The 24,432-nt window shown below is 44.8% G+C and overlaps 1 protein-coding gene across 5 annotated transcripts in view; it reads right to left on the minus strand.

The window, feature by feature from the left end:
• MYOF (myoferlin) overlaps positions 5,418–24,432 on the minus strand; it is a 170,699-nt gene continuing 151,684 nt past the window's right edge. For all 5 annotated transcript variants that reach the window (XM_021073854.1, XM_021073852.1, XM_021073856.1 and 2 more), the window contains 9 exons: positions 22,724–22,863; positions 19,891–19,979; positions 19,707–19,802; positions 15,903–16,044; positions 13,626–13,725; positions 10,480–10,670; positions 8,392–8,501; positions 7,877–8,024; positions 5,418–5,979 (listed from right to left, as the gene is read on the minus strand). In XM_021073854.1, the coding sequence (XP_020929513.1) occupies positions 5,941–5,979; positions 7,877–8,024; positions 8,392–8,501; positions 10,480–10,670; positions 13,626–13,725; positions 15,903–16,044; positions 19,707–19,802; positions 19,891–19,979; positions 22,724–22,863 (1,055 nt within the window). In that variant the 3' untranslated portion in view covers positions 5,418–5,940. The remainder of the gene's footprint in view (positions 5,980–7,876; positions 8,025–8,391; positions 8,502–10,479; positions 10,671–13,625; positions 13,726–15,902; positions 16,045–19,706; positions 19,803–19,890; positions 19,980–22,723; positions 22,864–24,432) is intronic.

The raw sequence follows: 24,432 nt of genomic DNA on the forward strand, positions 1-24,432 counted from the left end.
TCGGTTAGGACTAAGTGTTATTTAATTCACAGTGAAGCGACAATCTGACTGGACTCTGATTAGTTCCAGCTTTTAGCTATCATTTATAGGTCACCAGGCGGCTAACAACCTCAAATGAGGGACCATTATCTTTTGACAAGATGAAGTGTTTTCTGGGGGGATGGGAGGAGAGGGAGGGGTGCTACCCAGAAAGCCCAGCTCAATATTCTCCCTGGGAATTACTTCATTCCAAACAGAGCTTTGCCACTACATACTCAAAGGAACTACACTAGTGAATACCAGTTAGGTATGCTGAGGACAAAGGCGGGTAAGACTCCTCAAAGCCACTTATGGGTCCACTCAACAACCATTCTTCGAGTGAGGCACTGTGGGAATGTGTGTTTGTGGGGGTCCCTGGAGGAAAAGCTAACATTATGCCTGCACATACTCATATGGCTGTTCAATTTTTTAGGGCTGTTCTCCGTTTTGAGGGGGGAAGCATCTGTTCAGATGGGTGGGCGCCAGTGCCATGCTGATGGTTAAATATTGCGAATAACTATCTTGTCTCAAACACTTTGTCATTTTGTTGATGGCTTTCTTTGCTATGCACTTTGTAACTTCTTTTAACCACAGTGCTGTACCACAAGTGGGAGGGCTGTCAAAAGGAGTGTGGAGCTGAGATGATCAAGTAATGAGTGACAGTAGCAACCCACGGTGGCTCCATGCCGACATCAAGGACAGTCAGCGTGTCTTACAGAACATGTGAGAACACTGTCCTGTCAATATATGAGACTGTGGTGAGATCAGTAAACAGTTCCATTCAAGGAGCAACACAGAACCTAGGGGCAAGAAATGGGAGGATAATGGTGATGCTTTTGAGCATCTAGACAGTGTTACACTGTGGTGAGGGCTGTCTTGCTGTTATTGCTGAGTTGTGCACTGTTGGTGAGAATGTAAATTGGTACAGACGCTATGGGAAATAGTATCGTTCTTGAAAAAATTCAAAATAGAACTACCATACAATCCACCAATTCCTCTTCTGGGTATTATCCAAAGAAAACAAAAATATTAGTTCAAGAAGATGTATATACCCCCATGTTCATTGCAGCATTTTTCACAATAGCCAAGATTTGGAAACAATCTTAATGTCCACTCATAGATAGATAAAGAAAATGTGGTGCATATACACAAGGGAATATGATTCAGCCATAAAAGGGTGGAATCTTGCCATTTGCAACAACACAGATGTGCTTGGAGGGCATTATGCTAAGTGCAGTAAGTCAGAGAAAGGCAAATATTGTATGATCTCACTTATATGTGGAATCTGAAGGAAAAAACAACACACAAGCCCATAAATACAGAGAACACATGGGTGCCTGCCGGAAGTGGGATGGGACTAGGTAAAGTGGGTAAAAGGGGTCAAGAGGTACAAACTTCCAGTTAAAAAGTAAATGTCATGGGGAAATAATGTACGTGGTGGACAGAGTTAATAATTCTGTATTGCATACTTGTTTTTTATTTTTTATTTATTTTTCAGCATTTTAGGGCCACACCCTCAGTATATGGAGGTTTCCAATCTAGGGGTTGAATTGGAACTACAGCTGCTGGCCTACGCCACAGCCACAGCAACACAGGATCCAAACTGTGTCTTGTCTGTGACCTACTCCACAGCTCACAGCAACATCAGATCCTTAACCCACTGAGCAAGGCCAGGGATGGTACCCATGTCCTCATGTATACTAGTCTGATTTGTTAACCACTGAGCCATGACAGGAACTCCTATATTGCATATTTGAAAGTTGCTAAGAGAATGGATATTTTTTTTTGGTGGGTCAGGTGGGGGGAGAAGTTTGGCATGGAGAAGTTTCTGAGCCAGGGATTGAACCTGTGCTGCAGCAAAGCCAGATCCTTAACCTGCTGCACCACAGAGAATCTGAGAATACATCTTTAATAGATTTTTTTTTAATTTTATTTTTTTCTACTGCACAGCATGGGGACCAAGTTACACATACATGTATACCTTCTTTTTTTTTTCAAATTATCATGCTCCGTCATAAGTGACTAGACATAGTTTCCAGTGCTACACAGCAGGATCTCATTGTAATTCCATTCCAAGAGCAGTAGTCTGCATCTGTTAATACCAAGCTCCCAATCCCTACCACTCCCTCCCTCTCCCCCTGGGCAACCACAAGTCTATTCTCCAAGTCCAGGATTTTCTTTTCTGTGGAAAGGTTCATGTGTGCTGTATATTAGATCCCCAGTTATAGGTGATATCACATGGTATTTGTCTTTCTCTTTCTGACTTATTTCACTCAGTATGAGAGTCTCTAGTTCCATCCATGTTGCTGCAAAGGGCATTATTTCATTCTTTTTTATGGCTGAGTAGTATTCCATTGTGTATACATACCACATCTTCCTAATCCAGTCATCTCTCGATGGACATTTGGGTTGATTCCATGTCTTGGTTGTTGGGAATAGTGCTGCAATGAACTTGCGGGTACATGTGTCTTTTTTTTTTTTTTTTGTCTTTTTGCCATTTCTTGGGCCACTCCCACAGCATATGGAGGTTCCCAGGCTAGGGGTCCAATCGAAGCTGTAGCCCCTGGCCTACGCCAGAGCCACAGCAACGTGTGATCCGAGCCGCGTCTGCAACCTACACCACAGCGCATGGCAACGCTGGATCATTAACCCACCGAGCAAGGGCAGGGACCGAACCCACAACCTCATGGTTTCTAGTCAGATTCGTTAACCACTGGGCCACGACGGGAACCCCTGCATGTGTCTTTTTTAAGGAAAGTTTTGTCCAGATATATGCCCAAGAGTGGGATTGCTGGGTCATATGGTAGTTCTATGTATAGATTTCTAAGGTGCCTCCCTACTGTTCTCCACAGTGGTTGTATGAGCTTATATTCCCACCAGCAGTGCAGGAGGGTTCCCTTTTCTCCACACCCCCTCCAGCACTTGCTATTTGTGGACTTATTAATGATGGCCATTCTTACTGGTGTGAGGTGGTATCTCAAGGTAGTTTTGATTTGCATTTCTCTAATAATCAGGGATGTTGAGCATTTTTCATGTGCTTGTTGGCCATCTGTATATCTTCCTTGGAGAAATGTCTATTCAGGTCTTTTGCCCATTTTTCCATTGGGTTGTTGGCTTTTTTGCTGTTGAGTTGTATAAATTGCTTGTATATTCCAGAGATTAAGCCCTTGTCAGTTGCATCATTTGAAACTGTTTTCTCCCATTCTGTAAATTGCCTTTTTGTTTTCTTTTTGATTTTCTTTGCTGTACAAAAGCTTGTCAGTTTGATTAGGTCCCATTGGTTTATTTTTGCTTTTATTTCTGTTGCTTTGGGAGACTGACCTGAGAAAATATTTATGATGTTGATGTCAGAGAATGTTTTGCCTATGTCCTCTTCCAGGAGTTTGATGGTGTCTTGTCTTATATTTAAGTCTTTAAGCCACTTTGAGTTTATTTTGGTACATGGTGTGAGGGTTTCACTGACTTACATGCAGTGTCCAGGTTTCCCAGCAATACTTGCTGAAAAGACTGTCTTTCCCCCATTTTATGTTCTTGCCTCCTTTGTCAAAGATTAATTGACCATAGGTGTCTGGGTTTATTTCTGGGTTCTCTATTCTGTTCCATTGATCTGTCTGTTTTGGCACCAGTACCACACTGTCTTGATGACTGTGGCTTTGTAATATTGCCTGAAGTCTGGGAGAGTGACACCTCCTGCTTGGTTTTTGTTCCTCAGGATTTCTTTGGCAATTCTGGGTCTTTTCTAGTTCCATATAAATTTTTGGATTGTTCTATTTCTGTGAAAAATGTCATGGGTAATTTGATAGGGATTGCATTGAATCTGTAGATTGCTTTGGGTAGTATGGCCATTTTTACTATATCAATTTTTCCAACCCAGGAGCATGGAATATCTTTCCATTTCTTTGCATCCTCTTTAATTTCCTTGATTAATGTTTTATAGTTCTCAGCATATAAGTCTTTTGCCTCAACTCAACAGCAAAAAAGCCAACAACCCAATGGAAAAATGGGCAAAAGACCTGAATAGACATTTTCCAAGGAAGATATACAGATGGCCAACAAGCACATGAAAAAATGCTCAACATCCCTGATTATTAGAGAAATGCAAATCAAAACTACCACGCGGAGTTCCCGTTGTGGCTCAGTGGTAAACGAATCCGACTAGGAACCATGAAGTTTCAGGTTCGATCCCTGGCCTTGCTCAGTGGGTTAAAGATTCAGCGTTGCCATAAGCTGTGGTGTAGGTCACAGACATGGCTCAGCTCCCTTGTTGCTGTGGTTCTGGTGTAGGCCAGTGGCTGCAGCTCTGACTGGACCCCTAGCCTGGGAACCTCCATATGCCAAGGGAGTGGCCCTAGAAAAGGCAAAAAGACACACACACACACAAAACTACCATGAGATACCACCTCACACCAGTAAGAATGGCCATCATTAATAAGTCCACAAATAGCAAGTGCTGGAGGGGGTGTGGAGAAAAGGGAACCCTCCTGCACTGCTGGTGGGAATATAAGCTCATACAACCACTGTGGAGAACAGTAGGGAGGCACCTTAGAAATCTATACATAGAACTACCATATGACCCAGCAATCCCACTCTTGGGCATATATCTGGACAAAACTTTCCTTAAAAAAGACACATGCACCCGCAAGTTCATTGCAGCACTATTCCCAACAACCAAGACATGGAATCAACCCAAATGTCCATCGAGAGATGACTGGATTAGGAAGATGTGGTATGTATACACAATGGAATACTACTCAGCCATAAAAAAGAATGAAATAATGCCCTTTGCAGCAACATGGATGGAACTAGAGACTCTCATACTGAGTGAAATAAGTCAGAAAGAGAAAGACAAATACCATGTGATATCACCTATAACTGGGGATCTAATATACAGCACACATGAACCTTTCCACAGAAAAGAAAATCCTGGACTTGGAGAATAGACTTGTGGTTGCCCAGGGGGAGAGGGAGGGAGTGGTAGGGATTGGGAGCTTGGTATTAACAGATGCAGACTACTGCTCTTGGAATGGAATTACAATGAGATCCTGCTGTGTAGCACTGGAAACTATGTCTAGTCACTTATGACGGAGCATGATAATTTGAAAAAAAAAAGAAGGTATACATGTATGTGTAACTGGGTCACCATGCTGTACAGTAGGGGAAGAAAAGATAAAAACTCAAAAAAAGACAAAATTAAAAATAGAAAATAGTGTGCATAGAATAAGTACTTTAAGTGTTACTGTTATATATTAGCCTCAGTTTGGTTACTTGCCAAGGTGCGACAGCACACCTATATAAAGGGTTTATAGCCCAGTGATATGCCCTGGCATTCCATCCTCTGAGACCCAGACTAGAACCTGTCTCCTTCCCAACTTGGCCCACAGGTACAAGAAACAGGAGTGTGTCAAAGGTGAAATGTTTTTATTTGAGTTCATCACAGAGCTTGAATAGAGTCTCATGACATTTATGCATACAAAATAGAGTAATGGTTGCAGGCATAAATAAAAATTAACTCTCCTAACTATAATGCACAGTCCTTTTGGTTGATTACAGATAAGAAAAGTATATGAAGTCAAGATGTAGAAAGTTTCAAGTTCGATTTCAGCAATTTCCAAAAATTGAATTACAGAACTAGGATATATAAAAAAGGACAATTTTTAAATGGAACCAGCCACCTTGAAAAATATTCTGAAAAAAACATGGTTAAAATGCAATACTTCAAAAGATAACAAGATAAAATTGTTGCTTGTTGGCCTGACTTTGACCTAGGCCCTCTGGGAACTGATGGGCCTCAGTGAAGTAGTGTAACATGCCCCTGGAATGTAGTCTCAGACATAAACAAAATCACTCTTGGGTTCTGGTCCATAAACAGAGACAGGACTCCCTCATGACTGGATGACTCTTGAAAAGAAGCTTTTACTTCCATTATGAATTTGGCTTCACAATCTTCATCGACAAATAGTTCTGAAAAGAAAACAGAAACAGGATTAAAAATGATATATATATAGGAGTTCCTGTTGTGTGGCTCAGGGGAAATGAATCTGACTAGTATCCATCAGGACGCAGGTTCGATCCGTGGCCTCGCTCAGTGGGTTAAGGATCTGGCATTGCTATGAGCTATGGTGTAGGCTCGCAGATGCAGCTTGGAGCCCGCGTTTCTGTGGCTGTGGTATAGGCTGGTGCCTTCAGCTCCGATTCAACCCCTAGCCTGGGAATCTCCATATGCTTCGGGTGTGGCCCTAAAAAGACAAAATAATAATAATAATATAAATATATACACATATATATAAAACCTAGGGATTCTCAACCTTGACACTCTTGCAATTTAGGACCAGATGACTTGTTGGGGGTTGTCCTTTGCATTGCAGGATGTTTAGCAGCATTCCTGACCTCTATCCACTAAAGCACATCCCAGTTGTGACAACCAAAATGTCTTCAAACATCACCAATGTTCTCCGAGGGGCAAAATCGCTCCTAGTTGAGATCCACTGGTTTAAATCAATAAAAGAAATAACTGTGAGGTTTTTTGTTTTTTTTTTTTTTGCTTTTTAGGGATGCACCCTCGGCATATGGAGGTTCCCAGTCTAGGGGTCGCATCAGAGCTGTAGCTGCTGGCCTGCACCACACCCACAACAACATAGGATCCGAGCCATGTCAGCAACCTATGCCACAGCCCACGGCAACACCTGATCCTTAACCCACTGAGCGAGGCCAGGGAATGAACCTGCAACCGCATGGTTCCTAGTCGGATTCGTTAACTGCTAGCCATGATGGGAACTCCTGAGGTTTTTTTTTTTTTTTTTTTTTTTAAATGGTCAAGACAGACTGGACTACCTAAAACTAGGAAACAGTATGCGTGTACTCAGAGTTAGCGAACTGAAAGTGTTGTTGGAGGAAACTGAAGATACTAAATTCCTGCTATTGCAACTGTGTGACTGTGCTACTAATTACAAAATAGTCTATATCATTAACATGAATGGAAGGAAGGGTTTCTGGATGCCTGTCTATTCCTTCTCCCCTTGGCGAGCCCCCTTCTTTATGAAATCATCCTCAGCAACAGGATCCTAGTCATTTGGTCATGCCTCTAGAACAGCTGCCTCTTGGAGTAATTTACTAGTTCGTGTGTTGCTTGTATGCAGGATATGAACTGCCTCTGGGCAGAAATCCTGCCTTGGGTGTCTCTACATTCCAATTCCTTTTTGCCGATAGCAGATGCTCAACGTTTCCTTGGATGGAGGAAGGAGGTACTACTTCTAGGCACACTGACAAACCTCCCATTTGGACTCCATTCATGACTGTGGAAAGGAGATCTGAGAGGGAGGTTGTGAAATGTGGGCCTTAAAGAATAAGGGAGGTTGTCAGAGACAGGACTAGGCAAAGGAGCATCACTGGCGAAGCTGTCCTGGCAGGTAAGGGCAGTACTTCTTTGGGGAGGCCAACTCTGTAGTTTGGGTGGTGTTCAAGGTGTGTGCAGGCCTCGAATGAGCCTGGGATCTGTGAATGCCAGGAGAAAAATTGAGGATGCATGACAGTTTAGAACAAGAACATCTGAAGGCAGGAAGACCCGTCGGAAATGCTGGCTTTCGTTCAGACACACACTGATAAAGGCCTGAGGGATTTCTCCTACAATTCCGGAGACGACAGTTTTTCTCAGACCATGAAGTTCTGCCTGTAATTCGTGAAACCCTGAGATTCTAATCCTCATCACAGGACACATTAAATGCCCCAAAGGTTGACAGGTCGCAACACCACAATGGTGACGCGGGTCATTTTGGTGGACAGCAACAAAGGCAAATGCCAAGTGAGATGCCCGACCGCAATTTCCACACAGAAAGCCAAGGCAGAGGCCGGGGACTCTTACCGGTAAGGAGTAGAGGAGCACAGCCACGAAGAGCAGCACGATCAGCAGGACCAGCAGGCCGAGGATGACCCATTTAAATCGGCGCCACACGATGAACTTCATGGTCTTACACGGGTTGGTGAACCAGAGGAAGGAGGTTTCCGGTCGGCTGCATTGCAAAGAAATGGATTTACCTACTCAGCTTGGGAAGGACAGAGGTTTTACACCTCAGAGCGGTGACATAGTTTAAATAATAATAACATTTATAATGTTGAGAAAAGATATAATTCCCCCTGGGTTAGCTGAGAAAGACACTCTAACTTTAATGGCTTCCTAAGATGCTGAAGACACACTGGACTTTGGTTTCCCGGGAAGGAGAATGGTTAAAATGAAGCCAGATCCTCAACCTCTCCATCCTCCCTCTCCCCTGCTCAGCACAAAATTAAGACAAGGGCTAATCCATTGCATTAACCCAGTTGGAAGGGGGGCTTTCAGACCGCAGGTGTTTGGGGAGCAGAACAAAGAGGGCCTCTCACTTTGGTGGGTCCAGCTTGGGGTTCATGTTGGGTTCATCCCGTCCCTTCCCGGCTGGCCTCTCGTCGGCCTCCTTCTCGTTGAGGACTTCCAATGTCATCTCCACTTTCCCCTTCAGTTAAGCAGAGCAGGTTAAACACATGACATCACGTTTCACAAATATTTTCACTTCGACCCAAGGAATATTCCCTGAGCAACGATTTTTAGTCTTGTAAAATAATCCTTAGATTGCCTTAAATTTTCCTCATGAGATTTCATCACATTTCCTCTTGCATGTGTTTCTGAACCACCTCCTTGTGGGAAACTGAGAGGACAAATTGCATTCCCTCCTCCCTGCGTTTCAGCCTCTGGATCCCCATCATTCTAACTTTCTCACATCCGTCTCCTTGCCTGCTCACACACCTCCCTCTGTAACTCTACCTGGATCCAGATTAGCCTGAATTTCTGCTAGTAACAATAGTTCACATTGAGCATTAAGTGTGGGCTCCAAGAGAGCCTCTGGGCTTCACGCCCACCACGGTACCCCCACTGTGTGGAGCAGTGCCAGCACTTAGTGGGTGCTTGATATACACTAGCTGGAGAGATGCAGGAGCGGGGGAATGAAAGGCTGCTGCCTCCCAGTTCACAGGTTCCTGTGCGATGCACTGGGCACTGCTTAAGCCTTCTCTGTGGATAATCTCGGGTAATGCTCAGGGCAACCCTATAAAGCAGGTACTGCTATGATCCTTGTGTGCACAGAAGGCACTGAGGCTGCAAGAGTTCTAGAAAGCTGCCCACTTTTAGGGCCAGGCTTAACTAAGGTTGTAATAGACTTTCTAGAAACTTGGTGTGTCCATGAGGTCATCAGCGATTTGAGAACTGCTGACTTGACTCTATTGCTCATTGAGGTGCTGGAGCATAGAGCCTCCTCTGCTGATGAGTCAGAGTTGGGTGTCTGATTATGGTAAAGTGGTCTTTCTCTCCAAGCCCGTTCTTTGCATCTATAAAGTGGAGATAATGCCTATTTCATGAGGTTGTCAGCTGAACCTAAATGAGATTATGTGCCAATTAATCTAGCGGCAGGAAGCTGCTAAGTGGTTTCCTGGGCTGGGGGTGGAGGAAGACATGGACTGCAAAGTGCACAAGGCAACTTTTGGGGTAACGGGAATGTTCTGGCTCTAGATTATGGTGGTGGTTTCATGAGCATGTACATCTATCAGAACTCATCAAATTGGACACTTTAATTCTACTTTAAGAGGGTGTAGTTTATGTAAAGTTTATCTCTAAGTTGTCTTAAAAAAACAAGTTTATGAATGTAGGGCACTTAGTACATTGCCTGGTTTATAATCAGTGGTGTACAACGTTAACTGTTAGTAGGAAGACATAGTGAATTAGGGAGTCTTTGTGACAAGGCTTCGCAACCCACACTTTTGCTTCTACATCAGAATATAACTTGAGTTCTCTGAACATGCTTATAATTTATGGCTGTCATGTTCAATGGATGTCAGCATTCCCTGCTTCCTCCATCTTTTAAGATATATATTCTTATATATGTATTTTTCATATATTTTAAGAGTTCCTGCTGTGGCATAATGGGATCAATGGTGTCTCTGCATCGTCAGGATGCAGGTTCAATCCCCTGGCCCAGCACAGTGGGTTAAAGGATCAGGGATTGCCACAGCTACACATACATCACAGCTATGGCTAGAATCTGATCCCCAGCTCTGAAACTCCATATGCCGTGGGAAAAAGGAAAAAAAAATTTAAGTGGGAAGAGCTCAAATTTGAAGTTGCTTTTTCTGTACTGAATTGGACTGGAAGCTCAGCATAAATTAGCATTTCTGGTGACGGAGAATCCTAAAGAAATGCAGCGCAACCAGTTGGGCTCCCAGTCTTTTGACAATTCCAAACCCTCTATCTTCCACTTAACCCCAGACACTTGCTCATAGCATCTGCCATCTTCTCTTATCATCCCAGGTACAAACCACTCCTGTAACATAAAGGACCACCAGTTTAAACTTCCTTATCTTATCAAGAGCAAATCTACTCCTAAAGGGCAAAACCTACAAGAGAAAAGGAATAAATGACCCCCAACCAGGAAATACTCATACAGCCATCACACGGGAGCCGTCTTTATCTACATAGCATGGCCACCATCCTTTCATGGACTTCTGTTCAAAGAGAGAGGCAGTTTTCACTTTGAGGGGGTTCATGGCTTTGAGGTCCGGGATCATGTCCAAATTGCATTTCTCTGGTGATTTTGCTGGAATGATGGTGTGATGCAAGTCAAGTTCCAGGAAACCTAGCCAAGGAAATATGAAACCCAAATAAACATCAAATGCATCAGCTGTTTTTCAAGTGAACAGAATGTACTTGTCAGAAGAGAGGTAGACCGTGATTTTGAACAGGTGACAGGTGAGTTAGAAAAAGAGACCCCGGCAGATGGCTAACATTCTTTCCAGATAGGATGGAAAGTTGCAGAAGAAGTAACTGTCCACTGCTCTGCATCTCACAAGGAACTACCTGTTTTATTTCTCAAAGACAGGAGCATAAACAGAGTTCTTCTGCAAGCTCAAAATAATTAAACATCTATAGGTAAAATTTCCACTGAACTTGGACTTGGAATTTGCTCACATTGGTTCTGAACTGCTCTGAACACAGTCATTTATTTGGCTTTGGCCAAAGACAACCAACCGGTACTTAGAACATGGACGCTCCACTCAAGAGTCAAATTCAAGTCTCTCCTAATGTAACTTCAGCAACAAGAGCTTGAGGAGTTCCCGTCGTGGCTCAGCAGAAATGAATCCGACTAGGAACTATGAGGTTGTGGGTTTGATCCTTGTCCTCGCTCAGTGGGTTAAGAATCCGGCGTTGCTGTGAGCTGTGGTGTAGGTTACAGACATGGCTCAGATCTGGCATTGCTGTGGCTCTGGTGTAGGCCAGCGGCTACAGCTCTGACTCAACCCGTAGCCTGGGAACCTCTGTATGCCACAGGTGTGGCCCTAAAAAGACAAAAAAAAAAAAAAGAGAGAGAGAAAGAAAATGGTATGAGTATGTTGGGTCAGGTTTCTACACTCCTGGGACAAGAGTTGGTTTTCAACAGTGGCAGCAAAGAGCAATAGGGAGGTTGTGGCAGATTGTCCATAGGCTGTTAGGCTCAGAAACTGCCCTTCATCTTAATAGATCCACAGTCCACAGAGCTTCCTGAAACTTATGCTTGTTTTTATTTGTCTCTCCTTTTCATGAAAACTGCAACCATTTGCTCACTAGACATTCTAAAATAGAGTCCATCTCTTTATTGGTTGTCAGACTATTTCATTTAAATTCCAAGGGAAAACCCTCGACTATTCTTCATGCTAAGTTAGCATACTGCTGTGGACAGGGGATGGTGCCCAGCATTCCAGTAAACAAAGAAAGTTGTCCATCATCCCAGTTCTAGAAGGATCAAGCCCTCAGTCACTGCAGCTGCTCACCTGAGGCTATGCCCTGAGAGGATCTCAGGATGGAAAAAGACAGGAAGCATTCTAAGGAATAATTTCAATAAAACCAGAATCTTAACATCGCTCCAAACACAGGAAAGCATTCAAATCATTAACCTGAGATGTCTGTTCTTTGTGATTAGCAGTCATCTTTTGATGTTTGACTATATGAGTCCCCCCCCGCCCCCACCACCCCAGCCAAAAACTCCTATATCCTGGCTCCTCCCTAACCTCTTTGGGAATAGTGCCTCAGAGCTTCTGAGAGTCTGTCTTCAGGGCTATAGGCCTCACTAAGGTCCCCAGATAAAAATAAAATTCTTTTCACAATTTTTAGCTTGTACATTTTTATTCAGTCAACACTTCCATACTCATCTGTGTGTTCAACTCTCATTGAGGGCCAACTAAGTTGAAGCAACGGCACTCAGTGCTGTGAATGGTAAAGGGATGAACAAGACACAGCCATTGGCCACAGTGGGACTTTCCTCTGCCAGGAAAGATGCTCTGGAAATAGGGAGATGAGCTGGGACCCTATGAGAGCTGGCTAAGAGAAAGCGGCAGGAAGAACACACGAGGGTTTTCCCTTAGGATTTAAATGAAATAGTCTGACACCCAATACAGAGAGTGACTCTATTTTAGAATGGCTAGTGAGCCAGTGAGTGGTTCAACTGGCAAGTGGCAGAGATCAGAGAAATAAGAAAATAAATATGCATGAGAAAGCAGTTTACATTGTTTGGACTGAGTGGTGGCAAAAGAGGAGAATCCACAGAGGCCTCTGAGTACATCTGGGCAGCTTGGGCGACGAGAGGCTGTGAACAGCAAATGCAGTTCACCAGGCAAGCAGGTATGTGGTCAAGGAAGAAAGGCTGAGTTTGATGTCAGCCATGACAAATTTGAGCTGCTAGCTGAAGAGAAAGGTGAAATTTTCTGGTGGGGAATGCAGACTAACCATCATGTTAATATATTTCTTTCTTTTTTTTTTAAACTGAGATATAACTGACATAGAGCATGGTGTAAGTTACAGTGTGTTGATTTCATGCAGTGCATGTTGCAATATGAGTCATCATAGTATTTCTTGTTATACGGCAGGTATCCTGGGCCATCAGGCTGCACCTCCGGGTTTAGGAGTCACACTGTGCTCAAAGTGAAACTTGAAGCTTCCCCTTCCACTGAGGTGAGGGTGGGCAAGTCACTGGGGGAGCCTGGGGAAGACACCCAAAACCACAAGGAAGGCAGAGGCCTGTATTTAAAGAGTGAGGCAAAGAAACAGAGCAGACTAATGAGGCACCCCAAGGCCTGCTTCAGGGGTGGGGAGCGCTGTGCCAAGAAGGGGAGGGGTGTTTAACCAGTGCCTTTAACCACAGAGGATGGAGGGGGTGAGGAAGAACAACAGCTGGGGACCTTACGGGACCACAGTGACTTTTGAGAGCAGCAGGGAGGAGGAGGGAGCCAATGCTGAGGGGAGAGAGAGGTGTGGAAGTCGAGGCAGGGGTGTGGCATCACCTTGTGAAAACAGAATCTGAGTCTCATAGCGAGACAGGAGCTGGTGCAGGAGCCTACACCAGAGCCCCTGAGGGTGGAGCCCCTGTCCCAGGTCCTCGCTGTCTCAGAGGACCTGGGACAGCGAATGGCCAGCCCGCACTGCCCAGAGGACATCCAGGCCATGAGCATGATCCCACTCCCAATTACCCACGGCATTGGAGATTTAAATAAGTGACCCTAAATTTTAATTGATTTTACTAATCTCAAGTACAATTTGTTAGTGAAAAGTATAGCCTTACCCAAATAGTCATCCAGAGAAAACTTGTCATTATCCCATATCTGAATGATCAGTCTAGGTGGGAGCCGAAATTCAGTTTGGTCAATACTCCAGAAATGCTCCTGAAATGCCAAGAGAAACAGACATGGGCCTCTGCTCTCCTCTGCATCCCACACCTGAAACCCCTCCCTTTGGCCTCCCCCTCACCCCCATGGGTACAAAAGGCAGTGGGGCCTCCCCAGGAAATCTCAAGACCACCAGCTGGGTGACAAAAAGGATGTCCCAGGCAATTCCCAAACAGAAGGTTTCCTGCCACGTTCCTATCAGTGTGACTTCCTGCTGCCACTCCTGGGGAATGGGGAGTGATTACGTTTTAGGCCTGCTCAGATTATCCTCCCCAGCCAAGCTGTCCCCTAGGCCAGACCGCACTGTCCCCTGCTGGGGTGTTGCTTCAGCACAGTGGCTCCCCCTCACCTGCCACAGATGTCTGAGCACTCTCATCTCCCATGGGCATGGGGAGACGGGGGCCCAGATTTCACTCGTATCAGTGCAGATTTTAAATGTCTCGGCATTTTTGGCTTCTGAAAAATACTGCTGGATTTTGCGTACTGTGGTCAGCTAAGACCCTCAGATCTCTCAGGCTAGAGTTGGGGGGAGGGGACAGGGTAAGGTCCTCCAAGTTCTCACCTCTGGTCCCTGCCTCCGTCCAGACACTATTAGCCAAGGATAATGACACCTCCACAGCCCAATTACACCTAAGTACCTCTGGCCCCCAAAGAAAGGGCGTTCCCCTAATGTTTCATGAATCTGAAGGGAGATTGTTGGGTTGTTTCCTGTTTTTCAGATAACATTCCAGGAATGTTCACCATTGCAGGAGTCAGAAGGCTTGGCTCTGGAGGTGCTAAGAAGCCCACTCTGCTGATGTCTGGCTCTACTGGACTGTCCTGTGTGGGCTCATGCTTCAAAAACTACTCAGGATACTGAGAGGTCCAGCTACAGATGTGAGTAAACATGAAAGATAACTTTACCTAAAGACTGACCCGACCCCAGATCCCTTGCCATCCCCCTGGGCTGTCTCATGGTCTGAGAATGTGCGTGGTTCAACATCAGGATGAGCTTCTGTGTATCTAGGAAGTGCTCTGTGAAGGCATCCATCTCAGCTGGACAGAAAAAGTGCTCGCTACAGCATCAGCCTGAGTAGGACCAGCAGGGGGTGGGGCCTGGCCAGATGGGACATGAGCTGAGCATATTTTGACCAGGTGTGGGACGAGGAGGTGACTGTGCAAAGCTCAGGAAAATTTACAGAATATGGCTGGGAGGGTGGGTAAGGTAGGGGGGTATGGAACAAGGGCCTATAAAAGACATCTGTTATTACTACCTGCCTAGGTTTCAGCCCCCCCCCCCCCCACTTTGGGGATGAAAGCACCCAGATTTTCCTTGGCGATTCCACTTTTTGGGGAGAACTGACTCTATCCCTAACTCCACAGTCGAGCCAATCAGAGCCCTGCATCCCTGGACACCACTGGTTGGTTCAGAGATGGTCATGTGACCCCCCTGGTTGGCACCTTCAGGGATTCGTTCTCTTCCTTCTGCTGAGGTTGCCCAGAGGACAGGACATGAGCTGGAGCTGCTGGCAGCCACCTTGCCCTAGGCAGGAATGAAGCCCATGGAAGAAGGCAGAGCAGGGGTGGAGGAGGTGAGAGCAGTTTCTTTAGACAGGTGTTCCTTAAGCCAGTCAACCCTGCACTTCTTAGTAATGTGAACCCAAAAAATCACCTTTTTGGTAGAAGCCAGTTTGAGTTGAATTCTGTAACTGAGAGTCTTACAAATTAAGACCAGGAGGGCTCAGAACCCTGATGGAAGTGCTTCTGAAGTAAGGCAAATGCTTAGGTTTAATAAGGAAGGCAAGAGGGAAATTTCACCTACTTTAATATTTTGTTATGGTTAATTAGTCCAGTTGTTCCACTCATCACTGGAAGAAATTGGTCTCCCAGTGACATAAACACATATGTATTGATGCTAAATCCCCACATCTATCCTTTATCAGATCTTTCCACTACTGCCAACATGTTAGGGGTAGAAAAATTGTGCTCCTTATGCTTCTAACTACCCAAGTGACTGCCGGAGATGTGTGACCTGGGGCAAGTATCTACACCACTGGGGATGCAGATTCCTCATCTGTACCAAGAGGGAGCTAGACACCCATGACCTCTGAGGGGCTCCAACCTTCTCCGAGCATCTATATTTAATAAGGAAGACCCATGACACCCACTCCCAACTGGCACATTTCAGCACTCACTTTTTTAGCAACGATACAGAGTTGTTCAGCTGGGAGGTAGTCAAATGGGAAGACAAATCTCCAGTTAAAATTCCCTTCTCCATCTAAGGACCTGTAATGGACATCTGTTTTCTGTTTGTTTTCTTCATTGCCAGGAATCCAGCTGAAAAGCAGAAGCAAACACATTGAGCTTCATGTGAGTGACAAGTGATCTAGCCGCAAAATTGTGCCGTGATTACGAGAGTGAAGGGCAAGAGAATTAATGCACTTTTCTTGGGCAGGTTCCAGTTATCTACAGAGCTGGGGGGTGATTTATGAAGGGGAGGCAGTCAGTTGCATCCAACACAGGTTGTAGCCAAATAAAATATAATTCCTCTAAAACCAAAGCAGGAAATCCTTTAGACTTCAGTTAACAGGGATAAGGTAAAATTTTCTGGAAAATATCAACAACTTAGCTTCTATTTGGGGAGCACTGAAGCTTGCTGGCTATAATTTTAGTCTCTCTCACTATAACTCATCAGAGTCTGTCATCACCACTGATAGGCTCAATGAATATGGGTTAGTTCAAAATTTTAGCATTTCCTTTTCCATATTTTACCTAAGCAACCAAAACAGGCATGACATGAGTAATCTTACAGCTTCCTTTTTCCATTATTCTTAAATTTACTATGATCACAGTAATGAGACTAGCAAGGGAGTCTCATTTCCATAAGCTTATCTATGAAATTCATTTCTATCAACAGCTGAACATCTTAACTTTTGACATCTGGAAAGGTCCCTTTGGCCTGTGCCTGGCACAGAGCAGACCAGCAGGAGGGTTGAATGAATGTACATGGCTGGGAAGAAGTTTTGTCCCATCTGCCAGTTATGAAGAAGATTCCTGGTTTGGAACCAAAGGAACACGAGATTTTCGACTGGAAAAGAGATGGGATGCATGGATCTCAACACTGAATGCCCACTGTAATCACCGGAATCAACTGGGGAGCTTTTATAAATATTGATGCCAGGACCGCAAAAATAGAGACTCTCCGTAGGAGGCAGGCCTGGCTGTGAACCTGCTTAGTCACTGACTCCCTGAGCTTCATCTCCTATCATTACAATGATGTTACTGATATGCTCCCTTCCCATGGTTAACCTAAGGACAGAGTGAGAAGGGCCAGAGTGGGAATAGGGAAGTCCTTGACTCATGTTTACGACCAACTGCTATGAACCAGGTATGAAGCATGCCTTATTTTATTCTTCCCAACTGTATAACCATCTCCATCTCACAGATGAGGAAACCGAGGTTCAAAAGAGGATGTGCATCTCATACATCCAGGAACGGACAGTATGAAGTCTAACTCTCAGATCCGTCTGACTCCAGAGTCCAGGACTATTACTCTGCCTCAAGGGACCATGGAGACTTCCAAAGTCATGTGCTGATATTAGGTCCTATTATTAGTAGGGATATTAATAGTAATCAAGTACAACAGTTTTACAATAGTTTTACTTTTTCTGTCTTTTTTTTTTTTGCTTTTTCTAGGGCCGCTCCCGTGGCATATGGAGGTTCCCAGGCTAGGGGTCCAATCGGAGCTGTTGCTGCTGGCCTACGCCAGAGCCACAGCAACGTGGGATTTGAGCCATGTCTGCGACCTACACCACAGCTCACGGCAAAGCCGGATCCTTAACCCACTGAGAGAGGCCAGGGATTGAACCCACAACCTCATGGTTCCTAGTTGGATTCGTTAACCACTGTGCCATGATGGGAACTCCTACAATAGTTTTAGTTTTTGTTAGTCAATTAACCAACTAGATGATTTATTTAAAGGAGTTGTTTTAACAATTCATTTTTAAGCTTTTGAACAAACACATTGAAGAAAGTCCACACTCTTTGGCTCAGACCTTGGTAGCATCCCTCCTAACCCATCCCCTAAATACCATCATCATCCTCCCCCAGAATGGCTCACCCCCCCTGTAGCTCTCTTCTGTCTCTTTGCTCATGAATCATTTCACATTTTTAACTTGAAAACAATTTAGACAACTACTCTAAGTGTATTTGTGTACTCGAATGTGTAACTTTGTATGTAATCCCCATGTGTGTGGCATGTTATCTCTGCATTGTTCATCTTTTCACAAATAGCATTTAGATTTTCATTCCAAACATGACATGTGACTTGAGGTTGTGCTTTATTCTTTGATTACTGGAGCTTTTTCTCAGTCTAGCATTACTTGAGTTTGTTTCCCTGATTAGGAAAAAAATGCATATGTGAGGAAAACAAATTTGCATATATATAATTAGATGGAAATAGCTTTCCCTGGGGAATGGTAATAAGATCCTGAAATGAGAAAGAATAATGAAGAACTTGATGAAACATTCCCTGTTTATAGTGAACCTGAATGACAGTCATTACGTCTTTAAAAAAGTTTTGATTGAAGGCCACTTGGGATAAGTGAAACTTTGTTCTCAGTTTATGACTATATTATATTTCAACAAGTCTTATCTTCTACCTATCAAGGAACCAAACTCCATCCATGTGCAATAGTAATAACCCTCGCTAACTTCCCCATAGCGTGATGGTTGCTTTTGTGTGTCAGCATGACTGGCCATGGGATGCCCAGCTTAAACATTATTTCTGGGTGTGTCTACATGAGAACGTTTCTGGATGAGACTGGACTCAGAATCAGTGCACCCAGTAAAGCACTGCCCTCCCTCCGCAGTGTGGGTGGCATCACCCAACCCACTGAGGCCTGAAGAGCACAAAGGCAGAGGAAGGAAGAATTCATCCTCTTTTTTTCTGCCCCATTGATTGAACCAGGACATCTCATCTCTTCTCCTGATCCCAGACTGGGATTTATACCACTGGCTGCCCTGGTTCCCAGGTTTTCAAATGCAGGCTGAACGAGACCCCCAGCTTTCCTGGCTTCTAGCTTGCAGGTGGCCGAGCAGGGGATGTGTCAACCTCCATAACTGTGTGAGCCAGTTCCTTAAAATCTCCCTCTCTCTGTGTCTCTATTTCTCCACATACACACACCCCACTTGTTCTGTTTCCTAGAGAACCCTGGCTAACACCCATAGTGTTTATGATCTGCCAGGCACTATCCTAAACACTTTGAGTAACTCAATCTTCTGCACATTCCAGAGTGGTGGATACTATCACTATCTTCATTTACAGACAAGGAGCAGTAAGTTTACTAACTTGCCCAGCTAGTAGGGAAAGTACTGGATTTCAACCCAGGGAGTTTGGCTCCAGAGTCTGGCTTCTTAATCACTGGGGTCCATACTCACCATCAACATATAACATGAAATTGACATCGACATGGATTGTCAAGAATTGAGCTATGTAAGTAACAGAATATTGAACACCTATGACATTTTACACGTTGCATGCAGATGTTGGTGGAATGAATGACGAAAAATTCTGCTGTTTCCTCTTTTTCATAGACAGTGGCCACTGGTAATGTATAGAAAAAATTTTTGGAAGCTCTAGTTGTATTTCTAAGGCTAGTTACGCAAGATATCAAAAAGGAATGAAAATGAACTACACAACTAAAAAGTGTTAGAAATAACAAATCTTCATAATAAGCTGAACAAAACCCACTTTCTTAGAAAGGAAACAACCATTTATCAGTTCTTACAGGCATTAGATGCCACTGCTCACAGACAAAAGGTTTTCCTTTTTTTTCTGTTCTCTCCCCCTTTGTCTCCCTGGAGCTTCCTATGCAGATTGCATTCACAGGATAAAACAGCTTCGAATAACCAAGGGTCCCTCGATATTGAAAAGTCATGACAGAGAGAGGCTGCTTCATTGTCTGAGTCTGTCAAAGGCCCTTGTCTGCCAACCTCACCCTTTGACGTAGATGTCACTCATGTCTTCTCCTGTGATGCTTTTCTCATCCAGGATCACTTCCTTGGTGTTCCAGATGATCACACGCAGGTAGTATCTGAAAGGAGAACATTTTGAAGGTACTTTCTAATCTGGTCCTGAATCAAGACCCCAATATAATACAACGGGGTCTCAAGGTTACTTACCTCTTGGCTTTCCGGGGTGTGATGTTGAAAGGAGGGCCTGGTGGCCCCAAACTCTTGGGGAAAACATCCACCCACATCTGAAGTTTTCCCTAAGCCATTTGAAAAATGAAAAGAGAAATGCAGTTATATTCTGGGTGGTAGAGGCCATCATTTTCTGTCATATCTCTTAGGTGAAACTAGTTCTTCAGGCCTCTCTTAATTTATCAGTCCATATGGAAGGCAAAAAAAAAAAAAAAAAAAAAAAAAAGAGTAGGAGTTCTCATTGTGGCGAATCCAACTAATACCCAAGAGGACACAGGTTCCATCCCTGGCCTCACTCAGTGGGTTAAGGATCCAGCATTGCTGAAAGCATGGTGTAGGTTGCAGACGTGGCTTGGGTCTGGTGTTGCTGTGGCTGTGGTGTAGGCCAACAGCTACAGCTCTGATGTGATCCCTAGCCTCAGAACTTCCATATGCCTCAGGTGTGGCCCTAAAAACAAACACCGAAGGGGAAAAAGAAAGAGAGTAAAAGAATGAACCAGGATAAACCTTATACCAGTGATCCACTCCCCCCTTACCTCCCAGGAATCTCTGATGGCTGCATGTACCCACCTATATCATAGTCTGAGTCTTCCCTGGTTAATGAAATGAAGGGATTCCCATCGCTAACACAACACCCAACACACACACACACCCTCTTAGAATGACTTAAAGTGAGCCTTTCACTCTCAGAACAGTCTTCACGCTGTCACTCTATCACATTGCCTACTTATTATCAGTCCCAGTTTTGTGATACCCAAGCGTTTCTCCATTTACCTCCAGAGAGAAAAATCAAAAAATGTAAAAAGGCATTTAATTTTGTAAAAGTCTTACAGCACGGCACTTTCAAAAGAGAGACTCAAACAATGACAGGAACATTACTGTTCCCCCAAACTGAGGACTCCTTGCCATCAGTTTGCTAGTGCCCACTGCCTGGGAGACGGCTTGCAGGAAGGGGGAGGGTGAAAGCCTGGACTGACACACTTGTGCTGCTGTTTTGGTGAGGCCCTGGCTCTGGGCTTTGCCACAGTCCAGGCCCATCTATCTGATGAATGTTCTTCCAGAAGAGCTAGGAATTCCATCAACAAACCGTATTAACCATACGAGTCAATTTAAATTCCCCAGACTTTTTTTGGATGCTCTGTAGACTCTGCCTTCATGACAAAAACAGACTGGTCTTTAAGAACGTGGCCAAGGAAACCACTAGATTGGTTTCCTAATGCGTTGTGATCAAAATGAATTAACTGGAGCTCCTGAAAAGGGATATATATTTTACTGTGATCCTGACACTCTAGGGCAGAGGTTCTACCATATATCAAACGTGCTACAGAAATTAGGTATCCTTGTGTCTCCTATGCCCCGGCCAGTCTGGCCAATACAACAGGTAAAGGTGATGGAAGCAGTGATGGGTTCCCTGGGAGAAATCTTCCTCACTTTGTAACTTCTCAAGACTATCCCATTGATGAAAGGAGGGGAGAGAGGAGGTCAAACAGGCTCTTTGGAGGAAGGAAGAATAATAAGGAAGAAATGAAACTATGGAACAGAGTAAAAGTGACAAAATAACCTAGTAAGCCCAGGCCACTTGTGGTCACTTCTTAAGAGACCATGGTTCTCCTATCATTGTCGACAGTATTTGCATCCACTAAATTAATATTTTTCTTTTTTGTTTGTGTGTGTGTGTGTGCGTGTGGTTGCACCTGAGGCATATGGAAGAATCCAAGCCACAGATGTGGCAACAGTGGATCCTTAACCCACTGCACTTCCACAGCAACCCGAGCCACTGCAGTCAGATCCTTAACCCACTGCACTACAGAAGGAACTCCCAGACAAATATTTCTTTTTTTTTTTTTTTTTTGTCTTTTTTGCCATTTCTTGGGCCGCTCCTGCGGCATATGGAGGTTCTCAGGCTAGGGGTCTAATCGGAGCTGTAGCCACCGGCCTATGCCAGAGCCACAGCAACGCGGGATCCGAGCCGCGTCTGCGACCTACACCACAGCTCACGGCAACGCCGGATCGTTAACCCACTGAGCAAGCGCAGGGACCGAACCCGCAACCTCATGGTTCCTAGTCGGATTCGTTAACCACTGCGCCACGACGGGAACTCCCAAATATTTCTTAAAGTGTGGTTTCCCAACCATCTGCATCAGAACGTCTCCAGGTACTTGTTAAAAATTCAGATTCCTGCCCCACTCAGACTTACTGAAACCAAATTTGCAGGCATGGCCTGGGAATCTTTATTATAACAAACTTTCTCATGGGTCGTCATTTTCCATGTCTCTCTTCGCTTCTCTAGGAACTGCTCACTAGCTTCTGGGACATGCCCTTCCCATCACTCTCCACATGGTCCCTGTGATGAGCCACCCTGTATACCGTATCCAAGAGGTCCAGGGGCTAGAACTGAGAGGTCCAGGGGTGGACAAATGGGCCAAGTTGGGGCAACCAATCCTTTCCACATTTTGAAGTAGATGGGGCTACATTATAACACAAACTCAGAAACCGTCCACAATATTCTGACACAGGGGAAGGGGGTCACAGAAGAACACAGGCTAAAGTAAACTCAGAGGAATAGGCAAGAGATAGAGAGATCCTGGTCCAAGATTGCTGGGAGTCAAAATCACTCTCCTGGCTAGATTTAGTGAGTTACCTAAAAATTCTTACAATGAATTCCCCTTGAAGATGAAGCTAATCTGAGTTTCTTTTCTATTTCTTGCATATCTACAAGTCTCCAAAAGAGATAAAAAGAGGCAGGTGGGGGTCAGCTATTGCCACTGCCCATGGTGTAGGTGGTGATTGTCAAAAGCCAAGTGCCCCTTACCTGGGAGATGTTGGGCTGGAAGGTGCTGTGCAAAGTCCTCGTTTCCACATGTTCAGGGACCAGCCCCTGAGTCCTGAGGATGTGAAGGGCAAGGCGCTCCTCAGGAGCCCCGAGATGCTGGTGCAGGATTTTGTTGACTTCTGCAATAGAAAAGGACAGTGAAATAGGAATAGGCATCCATGGAGTTCCCATCGTGGCGCAGTGGTTAACGAATCCGACCAGGAACCATGAGGTTGTGGGTTCCATCCCTGGCCTTGCTCAGTGGGTTAAGGATCTGGCGTTGCCGTAAGCTGTGGTGTAGGTTGCAGACGCGGCTTGGATCCCGAGCTGCTGTGGCTCTGGTGTAGGCTGGTGGCTACAGCTCCGATTCGACCCCTAGCCTGGGAACCTCCATGTGCCGCGAGAGCGGCCCAAGAAATGGCAAAAAGACAAAAAAAGAAAAAAGAAAAAAAAAAAAAGGAATAGCCATCCAGGAACAGTTCAGCCAGTTTGCCTTGAAGGATCTACAGCATTCATCCCAGATTTTGCAAAAATGATCAGGCAGTGCCCGTGTGCAAACTTCAGCTGATGATAGAGTCAATGACAGAAACAATTCTTGAGTGGGGACCCTGCCCTAACCAGGCTCTTGCCTGACTTGTGGGCTACCCATAGCAAAGAGACGAGAATACTCTAGAATGTGAGTGAGTGCAGCACCTATTTACATTGCCATAGGAGGCTCGAAGCCAGACTGTCTCCCAGACTTCCTTGCAGATAGGTGTGGCCACGCAAACAAGTAAGGCTAGACTATAACGTAGGTGGAAATGATATATGTGCCACTTCAAGACATATTAAACCTTCTTGTGTAGGACCTTCTATGTGCCTTTCTTTTCCAGATGCAGAAGAAAACATCTTGAAGTTGGCAAAACAAGCTGAAGAAGAGCAGAGCTGTAAGACAGAAGAGCCTGGTGGATGAAGCATTACACTGAAAAGGGTCACCCACGTGTAGGAATATTTACTTTGAATTTGTAAAAAACAAAACCTCTATTGTGTTAACTACTGAAATTTGTACATTTAATTATACCTAGATCACACCTTAAAAAATAGCCCTCGGAGTTCCCGTTGTGGCTCAGTAGAAATGAATCTGACTAGCATCCATGAGGATGCAGGTTTGATACCTGGCCTCAGTCAGTGGGTAAGGATCTGGTGTTGCTGTGAGCTGTGGTGTAGGTTGCAGATGCGGCTCTGATCTGACACTGCTGTGGCTGTGGTGTAGGCTGGCAGCTACAGTTCCAAATCGACCCCTGGCCTGGGAACCTCCTTATGCCACAGGGGTGACCCTGGGGAAAAAAAAAAAAAAAAAAAAAAAAGCCGTTATATTCTCTGAGACTCCCTGCCACTGAGAGGTGGAAACTATGTCCTCTCTCAATCTGGAGACATATTTGACCACTAAAGAAAAGATGCTGTGCTACTCTGAGGCTAAGCTGAAGGCCATGCTGGTCTTCTTGGGTACTTGCTCTGGGAGAAGCCACCTGCCATGTAAGGAGCCTGGGTGTCTAGAGGTCACCCTGTGGGAAGCATCAGGGTAGGTGCTCTGGTCATAGATCCCAGCTGAGCTCTTGGTCAAGAGCCAGCAGCAAGTGCCAGCCATGGGCATGTGCCATCCCGCACATCCAGCTCAGTTGAGCCTTCCTATAACTGCAGCCCCAGCCACCACCTGACAGCAACCAACT

The sequence above is a fragment of the Sus scrofa genome, chromosome 14, assembly GCF_000003025.6.
Source record: "Sus scrofa isolate TJ Tabasco breed Duroc chromosome 14, Sscrofa11.1, whole genome shotgun sequence".
Classification (NCBI taxonomy): domain Eukaryota; kingdom Metazoa; phylum Chordata; class Mammalia; order Artiodactyla; family Suidae; genus Sus; species Sus scrofa.